At 47.1% G+C, this 10,108-nt stretch overlaps 1 protein-coding gene across 1 annotated transcript; it reads left to right on the forward strand.

Moving 5' to 3' along the window:
- The first annotated feature begins 179 nt into the window (after window positions 1-179).
- LOC115948877 (helix-loop-helix protein 13-like) lies at window positions 180-2,772 on the forward strand. The gene is made up of 2 exons (XM_031064402.1): window positions 180-627; window positions 2,735-2,772. Exons 1-2 carry the CDS (start codon window positions 180-182, stop codon window positions 2,770-2,772), a joined length of 486 nt encoding a protein of 161 aa, XP_030920262.1.
- Window positions 2,773-10,108: the final 7,336 nt, after the last annotated feature.

Consider the following 10,108-nt stretch of genomic DNA (forward strand, 5'->3'; position numbering starts at 1 on the left):
GAAGACATGAAGTATTTAAATCCTGACTCCCACTCGCATTTGCAACTGTGGAAAATTTTGCCATAACCTTCTCCAAGGACACAACCAGAACTCCCTGTCCACATTTGCTGAAATTAAAACCCCACTAAACCAGTTTAACCTGAAGTTGTGAGCATCCCTTGAGCTTGGTGGGCCAAGGCATGGAGGAGCTTTGTTACAGCTTCGAGGAGGGAGGCCCCGCTGCGGAATCTCTTCTCTGGGAGCCACCAGATCCCGGCGCACAGCTGGAGAACTTTCTCCTGGAGTGCCTGGCGGAGCCCTCCTGGCCAGGGCCGGGTGGTGATGATCTGAACAAGCTCCCAGCCCCACCGGAGCCTGTGGGACAGCCGCGGCAGCGCCGTGCTGCCAACCTGCGGGAGCGCCGGCGCATGCTGGGCCTCAACGCGGCCTTCGAGGCCCTGCGCGGCCGCGTGCCCACCTTCCCCTACGAGAGGCGCCTGTCCAAGATCGACACGCTGCGCCTGGCCACCGCCTACATCGCCCTGCTCGGGGACATCCTCCTGTCCGGCTGCCACCCCCAGACCTACGTGGAGCAGTGCCTGAGGAGCGGCGCCCCGGGCCGGCAGCGGGCGGCCTGGAACACCAGCGGTGAGCGAGGGCGGGCGGCGATTGAGGGGAGCAGGGCCGCCCTCGGGAGGTGATTCTGGGCAGCTGTTGGTTTTGTTGGATGTTGGGGAAGATGAAACAGGAAAGCTTTATAAATACGATTGTTTGGCAAAAGATTTTGAGAATATAGAAACTATAAGCGAGACTGAAATGAAAGCAAGCTTTGAGATCTTTTAGTTACTGAATAATGGGAAAACAATGGTATGGCTGGCTGAAGGTAATCTTCTTTTGATGAAACAAGACTCCCTGCTTGCAGGCAGGTCTAGGGTCTGAGCAGACCCTGCCAGCTTGGCAGCAGGGGTCTAAAGAGTAGTTTTTAGGGTTTAAAATGTAGCACAGTATGGTAATGTAGTGATTCTTATAGGCTGTATGGAAATGCTATAAGATTTGTATATTGTACTAGATTGGTTAGTGAGAATCAGAATATTCAACACAGAAGATAATTTATTGCATTGTAACGAGAACTTCGCTCTCTTAGCTCTTACTTTTAGCCCTTGATTCTTACCCCATTTATTCTCTTACCCCTTTTACTCTCTTATGCTTTTGCTCTCTTGCCGTTCTTTCCCTCTCACCCTCTCTACCCCTCTCTTCTCTCGGGCCTGCTCCGAGCTGCAGCTGGCAGCTCCCAGCAGAGCCCTGCACCCAGACCCTTTGCAATAAACTGCTGGTTCCACGACCTGGCTTCAAAAATCTCTCATCTACATCCGTCCCAACCATGCTGCCCCCTGATGCTCTTACAGTTGGTTTTTGGGCAGAGTTGGTTTTGTTGGTTTTTGATTTTTCACTCATCACACCCAAATAGCCCTGAAAAGCACAGGAATGACCCTCAGAGAGTGGAAATCTCAATCGGGTTGTAGCAGAAAATCATAATTATCCCTCTTCTCTAACTTTTTTTCTTTAAAAAATGGAATAAACACCCCCTGCCCTCCACCCAAAAGCAACTTGCTAAGGTTCTTTTAACAAAGAGGAAAGATTTTTACTCTCAGAATATATTTTTAGACTTTTTAAAAAATTCTGTGAGAAATTGTTCTTTTCTGATGGAGCCCTTAGAGATTTTCTACGTTTTCTTTAGAAGTTTTCTTTAGCTTGTACTTGGCAGAGAAAAACACCTGGGTTTGGACACAAACAGCATTTAATTTCTTAAAATACAGATGTCCCAGCAACCCAGAGTTTCTCAGAGGTTACAGTTCAACACATGAACCAGGTTATTGAACCAGAGCGTTCAAATTTCAAGCTATTTTCAAAATATGGGGAAGTAAATGTCTATTTGCAATTTATAATCTTATATAGTTATTTCTATTTTAAAGTGGAGGACTGTTATTCAGTTTTCTGTTCAGTTTGTACTTAATCCCTGATTTAGCTGGAATGAATTTAGGCCTTTCTTCCCCCAGAATGAATTTTTCATCAGGCCACTGCGTGGTGAAGATGGGAAATTGTCCAAACTGCCCAACACAGGGCCTCAATCTCACAAAGCAACAGGTTTTGTGCTGCTTAGAGCAGGAAGGAGCAGAGGGGGGTGTTTCAGTAGTTCTTAGTACTTTGCACTTTAGGTTAATTAATCCCCTTTCCCACTCTGTTCCTTTGCTGTATATGTTCCTTTGGATCTTGGAAAGGGGTCTTCCAAATGAGCTCTCAAAAAGTACAGCACAACTAAGGAAAGAGAAAAGTCAGTGAATAGAAATACTCCTTTTTCATATTACAGAGAAGTGCTAAAGGGACAGAGCCAGCAGAGGAAAAGCAATCAGTTTACTTGAAAGGAAAAGTTAATTGAGTTTCTTCTCCTTTCCTGTTAATTTCCATTATCTGGATGACTGGGAAAATTACTCCTGATACACCACTGAATATAACTCTCTTGACTACAAAAAAAATTTGTATTTTAGTGGCCAGCTTCTCCTGCTTTTACCAGACTTTAAAGAACACAAATATTTCTCATTGGGATCCCCCTTTTGCCACACTTCCTGTCCTGAAGATCTCCACTTGGAAAGATCCAATTGAATGAGGCTCCTCTTCTGGAGAGGCTGGATAGTTGACTTGTTAAAGGTTAATTTAAATGTTGAAATGACCGTGTTTTCCTCTCTCCCTTGTGCAGATCTGACAGCCCGCCTGTCCTGGGTAAAGTGGGATTAAGGAAAGGCCTTTAAAGGCAGGAAAACCTGGAGTGCTGGGTACCAGCTGCTCAATTCCCAGCACTGCAGGGGAGAACACAGCGCCAAGGACCTCACCCATTGTCCCAGAGCCCTTCCCCACCTCATTTCCAGCACCCAGCCCCTTTCTCTGCTGATTCATCACTCCTGGGGGCCTCCTGCTTCTCTTTCTCACTCTGATAGATCTGCACTCGCTTAAGAAGAGCAGAACGTTGAGAACCAGTGCCAGCACAACCACAGCCCCAACATTTTCCCTTCCACTGGATGAGGGTTACGTCCAAATCCCATTTCCAGCACGTGAGAAACAAGATCATAAGAAAAAAAATAAGCAACCTGTGAAAATCTCGTGCTTTGCTTAAGATATCCAGGGTGATGGTTGTGAAAGTCACCAGGGATTCAGAGACCATGAAAGTCCAGGAAGTGAGACATGGCTCTGTAGATATCCAAAATTTTTCACGTCTTCACAGAATCCCAGAAAGGTTTAGGTGGAAGGAACCTTAAAGCTCATTCATTCCCACCCCCTGCCATGGGCAGGGACACCTTCCACTATCCCAGGCTGTCCAAGCCCCATCCAACCCGGCCTTGGACATTTCTAGGGATCCAGGGGCAGGCACAGCTCCTCTGGGCACCCTGTGCCAGGGCCCCACCACTCTCAATCTGAAACCATTCCACCATAATGTTCTTTATCGTGGCATTTTGTAATAGGAAAGAAAATTAAATGTATTTATTATTTATCATTCCCATTAGTTCATCTCACATCTCCCATCTCTATGAAGCAAAAGCACGTCAGGAGCTGAGCTTTTGCTCTGGTTCTGGCTTTGGAGAAAGTGAAGAGGGGCCTTAGAGGAGGAAACTCTGAAGAACCTTTTTAGCTTTTCAATTTTTTCTGTCAAAACGATAAGGGGAATTTCACCTTGGGTGCAACAATGTATTTCAGTCCATTTAGAATAAAAACATTCAATATCAAATTTTGACTCTGCTTTCTTACCTGCTTCAGACAATTGGATGAATTTTTACAGGAAACAGCACCCAAAAAGATGAAAAGTCTTAAAAAACAAAGAAACAAATAAAACACAACACCTGAAAATGCATTTTTTCTACTTTTACCCAGTTCTCTACTCTGGAAATGCTGATCCTCCATGTCAGCAAAGTGTCACTGGAGCAGCTATGACATTGTCACCTTCCTGGTGAGGTGAGAGCTCAGTGGGACCTGAGCCAGGGCTGAGAGCTCCATACCCATCTCAGTGGCCCAAACAGTGCCCAAATAATCCCAGCAGGGCTTTCCATGGATTTTCAACAGGATCTTTATTTCTCCAAGGTCCCACTGAGGGCAACAGGGATTTGGGATTCCTCCCAAAGCTGAAGTCCTCCTGAGGTGCAAACACCCACCACTGGTGCTCCACACTCAAATAACAATGCCAGGACGGACAGAAATATCTGCTGAGCTTCCCACAGCCCAGTTCCACCAGCACCACCTTGGAATTCCTACAGGATTTGCCAGCTGGGCTGGGGTCTGCAGGCTGGCAATCTCTGCCTGCTGTGGGGTCACTCCCACCTATCCTGCTGCTGTCAAGGCATCATCACACAAATGTGATGATCACACAAAGCAGGGCTTTGAGGAACAAGCTGTGGGAATTCCATGATGGCTCCAAGCTTGGAAAAACAGCAGCCAATAAACTCTGCAGCAGGTTATGGAAGGATTGGGGCTTGGGTTGGAGATAAAACCAGAAATAAAATGTTCCTTTCAGTGCTGAAACCCTAACCTTGGGCTCTTGAATCAGTGAGTAGGGGTCAATACATTTATTGCCACTGATGAAGATGTTTCTCCTCACACACACCATGATTGACACTGGTTCCACTCCATCACCTTCAGCAAAGCCACATTTGATTCATGCTGATTGGGGCTGCCTGGAGGTGGCACCACCTCTGCCTGCCCTCCCCAAGCTACCTGGAGTCTGCCAGGCTCTTCCAGCTGGTGCTCCACCCCAAATTGCTAAAGCAAGGCTTGCTTTTTGGGTGATGTGTTGTTCAATCATTTGGATGCAACTGGCTGCGGAAATGCTGAACGTGCCACAGAATCAGGTCAGTGTCTGATGGTCCCATTAACTTGGAGTAAATAAAAGCAAATCAAGAGGGCATCAGCTCTCTCTGGCTGGAGCCATGGCTCCCTTCCTGCTAAACTGAGCAAAAGCAGATTGGCTCTTCAGGGATTTTTTCCAGGAAAGCCATTCCTGAATAGCTCCAGGGCTGGACACACATTTGTTCTTGAACAGCCCTGTCCTTTTCTGATTGAACTTCAGCTCCTGGATGTGGGCTACCAGGCAGAAAGAGGAGGGGGAAATGATTTCTGTGCAGGACATTTCCACTCCGTGCCAATCCAGGGGAACTTCTGAGTGTGGATTTTGTGGATACGCTCCATGTCCACCCATCCTCTCCCCTCACAGTTCTGGCTCATTCCTTGGGTCACAACTCTCCTGCCAACAGGCCTGGCTGGCAGCACAGCGCGATTCTCTGACAGGGAGCTGATAGTTACCCTCGTTTTTCTGTTCCTTCATCTGACATCCTGAGCCCTGACATTTTTATTCCAGGAATAAATGACACAAATCCTATGGTGTACACACACAACCTGATTGTACAGCAGCCCAGATCAAGACTCCAAGATGACTTTATGAATGTCTATCCGAGGCTCCTCAGTCCATCAAACAGGGAATGCCAATGACCAACCTGGTTTGAGGGTCAGGCCCCACCTTGCTGGTCATCCTCAGCCCTGCTTCCTCTGCAATTCCACAGCCAAACCTCCCATGGAAGGGTGCCAGGAGGTGCTGAGGGGTTCTACCCTGGTCTCCAGCCTCTGAGGAGCAGCTGAGGGGCCCGAGAGCAGCAGGAGGATTGCTCATTCCAAACAGAGCCCCCTTTCCAGCCCGCCGCTCTCCTTGCCAAGAAATGTGAGAATTATTTGTTACACCTTCCTTCTTCCAAAAGTAAACTGCTGACCCTTTCTGGAACAATACTCTGTGGCTCTCCATCAACCTGGAAACCCTGGAACAAAAGGAATCACATCCCCACTGGGAGCTGTTCTTTTGAGAAGGTGTTGGTAGTTTCAGGGACAATTTGGGAGTGAAAGGACAAATTGGTTTTCTAATTTTTTTTTTTTTTTTTTTTTTTTTTATTCTTGCACTTAATGAATACAGGAACGTTAAGTTGCAATGCCTGACATATTTCATATTGCTTTATTTTAGTCTCTGCACCTGTTGGACAACCTGATGAACTACTGATAGTTTGGGGGGATTTCTAAATATCCCTGTCAGTAAATTTGTTTTTCTAAAATGTTTTCCAAAGCTTGCAAGACCCTGGAAAATCTCTTTTTATTGCCATAGCCAATAACCTCTGTGGGCACACTGTGCCAGTGCCTTAAAGAGAAGGTTTGGAATGGGAATACTTGGGAAAATTGCAGCTAATGAAGGAGCTCCCAGGTGTTCTTTCCCTCCTTTCCTTCCTGTTGCAGAGAAGAGTGAAGTCTCTCTGTACCTCTCATGCCCAAAATCCCTCACCTGGAGAGTGCTACCACCGTGATGTGCCCTCAGGTTGGGATGGCAGGGACTTCATCCCAATCTTCATTCACCTTCAAACCCAGTGATAGCCATCTGGGACAGGATTTCCTGGGCTGTAATCATGCTCTCCATGGACACGGGATATGACCCAGGGAGGCTGGCCCAGGGAACCAGCAGGAGGAGCTCACAGCAGCCGGAGGGTTGCTCTCCTGTGGCAGAAGATGTTTGCTCCTGGGTCAGACACTAGGAGGGAAGCAATGAACCTGTTCCCTGAGTGCATCCAGCCATCCCTGTGGTCGAAGCTACGTCCTGGAGCAGGACAGTCCCTTTGCACAGGTGGCAAAAGAGGCCAACAGGCACTGGGGTGGCTTTTCAGAGCTGGGTCAGCCTCCTAAATGCCTTGTGGGACTCACTCTGCAACAACCCAGCTCTGCTTTCCCAACTGCACCCCCTCAACAAACCCATGTGTAGGCACCCAGGATGTGGCTGTGGGGGCCACCAGCAAGACCTTGGGAAGGGCCTTCCAAGCCACATCAGCTCCTTCTGTGGGAACAAAGTGTAATTTCCACCAGCATGGCTAATTTTAGACGACTCCCACCCGGTCTGTTTGCTGAAGCCCGAGTGCATCTGAACAGGGAAACTCCAGCGCCAAAGCGATTCCAATCTCAAAGAAGAGAATTCCTTGCCAGGAGAGGGGGACGGGAATAAAAGCAGATAATGTTTTGGATCCGCTATCCAAGCCGGTGTTTGAGCTGAGGGGAATCCAGCTGCAGGCAGTGCCCTCTCGTGGTCCAGGATTACAATCTCGCCTTTCCAAAAGCAGGGGATGGCTCCTGCCAGCATCCCTGCTCCAGCTCAGCCCCGGGAAAGCAGATCATCACCTCGGGGAGCAGAGTGAGCAGAAACATCTGCTGCAAAAACTGCATGTAAAGGCTGCGCACAGCTATCTATCCCTGCACTTAGATCATGTTTTATGCCTCCTCACCCCAAACCCTTGTGATTTATCCTTCTGAAGCCGTTTTTATGCATTTTTCCATGTCCTGTTTACACACCTAGAGAAAGAGAATGATAGAAAAAAAAAATAGTTATAATTAAAAAAAAATTACCCTTACAATGCCCTCCTCTGAAATATCAGGGAAGTGCTTCCCTGAGGGAGCCAAGATGCCATGAGCTGGCACAAAAAGCCTCCAGGCAGAGCATCCACTGATCCCAAACACCCTCAGGAAGCAGCACAGCATTCCCTCTGCTCTCATCTTGGAAGTGCTTGCGCCATGGCGAGATGCCTCTTTCTCTGATCCCACTCCCAGGGATGGCTAAGCCATCTCCTCCAAAAGCCCTTTCCAAAAATAATCAGGCTGAGGCAGACACCGAGCATGGAAAATTTTAGCCCGGGCTGTTCCCGTCAGACACTGCTGCACGCAGATGGAAATGGAGCAATGGGAAGGGCAACCCCAGGTTTTGGCTGTTTGGGATGCGCTCAGGTTCGTGTCCCTGTCTCCTGGAAATGTGGCAGAGGAAAAGAGGGAATAATAAAGCCTTCCACAGGGAGATCAGGAAGTGTTATCCCTCATGAGGTGACATTGGCCTGGTGGGCCTGTCCTTGCAGCCTCTCCGCTGCCCAGCAGGTTCCCCTCTCTCTGCCCTTCCAGCAACAAGTCCCACTGAGGGATTCATCCAAACCCCATTCCCAGCTCGTGGCTCCAGCTGGGAATCCCAGGGAGGGCACTTTGCTAAGCGAGCTGCTGGGAAGGGAGCGCGTTGTTCCCGCTCCCCCTGGAGCACACGGGAGAGTCTTCCCTGGCCCGCGGTGCGCGGCTCTCCGGGGCACAATGAACTTATATGAACTGGAGCAGCCATTTCTGGAGGTTACAGCACCGGGCCCAGGCAGGGAGTTAATCCCAGACCTGCTTTCCAACAAGCATCCAACTCTGCCGTTTTTTGGGTACCTGGAATTCTGGACTGCTGTTCCCAAGGATTTTGGCTTGCAGAGGCTCTCCAGCCAGCACCTCTCTCCTGGTGCTGTTTGAAACATCACAGACACTTCTGGTGCTGCATTTATTCCCTCCATTCCATAATTTCCCCCTCCTGAGGAGGTGCACACCAACCCATTCAAGCATTTTGGGTGGTGCAGCAAGGCAAGGTGGAACTTCCCAGCTGGAAGGAGCCCTTGCACTGATTTTTGCACATCCAACAGGCAGATTTGCAGCATTTAATCCCACTTTATCAGGCCAAGGGAAGCGACAAAGCACATGTTTAAATAGAAGCCTGGCTTATACTTAAATTAGGCAGAGCTGACATGAGGGTGCAATTAGCACAGAGGATAAACTCCCGTGTTGGGATGGATCAACACCTTACAGGGAGCAGCTTATCAGTTTTCCTCTCTGCTGTTGGAATACGTGCTGCACTTCTAAATCCACCTTTTCGAGGAAGGTAATTCCATATTATCAGTATGTTTCCAACAGACACTATCCAACTCTCCTTCTGACACCCCGGGGTAGGATTTCTGCCGCATCGTGACAGGAATTTCAGGCTCAGAAACATTACACTGCCCCAGCAGAGTGATGGATCTGCTTCCAGGGGGTGAAAAATCCCCGAGCCAAACAAAAACCAGAGGAAAAAAAAAAAAGAAAAAAAAGCTCTTTCAATAACTCAATTTTCCTTTTTCCACATTATATTTTTCTCCCGGCTCTTACATCTTTGTGAAGCGTTCCTGGTGCTGCTCTTCCACAGCCAAAGCGTTCTCCTTGGGGTAAAACATCGGGAAAACACGCGACTCCGAGCCAGGGCTGGAACTCAACCGCTCTGCAAAATGAAAGTAATACGTGGTTGGTACCTTCCCAGAGAATTCATAGTGTTAAAAATCAATAACAACTCTGCAATCCCACGAAACTGTGAAATCAAATCATTGGAAGAAGCTGGAAAAGCCTTGGAAGTTTTGCCGATATATATTTAAAAAATAATAATCAGAAATTATCGACTTTCAAGGTATTTTAAATAATGTGGAGGAAGAATCGTGCCCTACAAAAATAACGTGGAACATTCAAGGGAAATCTGAAGAGATCTGATCTTATTTTGAGGTTGAAACATGTTGCCCTTAACTTTTGAGAGATTTCATAAAATTAAACATGGAAGAGCCCAGCAGCCTCTCTTCTAAAGGTGTTTAGCACAAATAGTGAGATCAAATTCATAATAATATAAATACTGATCTATTCCAAGCAGTAAAAAGCAGTTTAAAAACCACATTTAAAAAGCATTCAGGGAATTTGTTTTAATTCCTCACTACCATATGAACGCAAAATAAGTACTTTTTAAAAATACTCTCACTGCTTAAATAAATTCAAGCTCCTGAATAAATAGCAAGAGAAGAGGTTTTTTTGCCTTACTTGAATTTTTGTTCTACTTCTTCTGCTTTGTGATATCTGTTACCTTGCTACTTATTCCTAGCTCAAGTTCACAGCTGCAGGGAGGACTTGACTTTTTTTTTTTTATTCCTCCTCGCTTTGTGAGCAGATCAGCTCGAATCCGGAGGGGAATTTCATGGTTGTGGCTGTCTCCCAGCCTCCAGAGCTGAGGAAAAGCTGCCTTACCTCCCTTCAATAAAATATGTGCCGGAGCAGAGTGGTGCATTTCAATCTCAAACTAGAAAGTAAAACAACAAAAAAACCCCAAACCCCACATTTCATAAAATCAACCAGATGCCTTAGGAGGGCAAATATCTTATTCCTCTTTAATTAAAAGGTACAGCAAATAGAAATCTGTGTTTAATTA

This window comes from Geospiza fortis, unplaced genomic scaffold, assembly GCF_000277835.1.
Source record: "Geospiza fortis unplaced genomic scaffold, GeoFor_1.0 scaffold46, whole genome shotgun sequence".
In the NCBI taxonomy this organism is placed as follows: Eukaryota; Metazoa; Chordata; class Aves; order Passeriformes; family Thraupidae; genus Geospiza; species Geospiza fortis.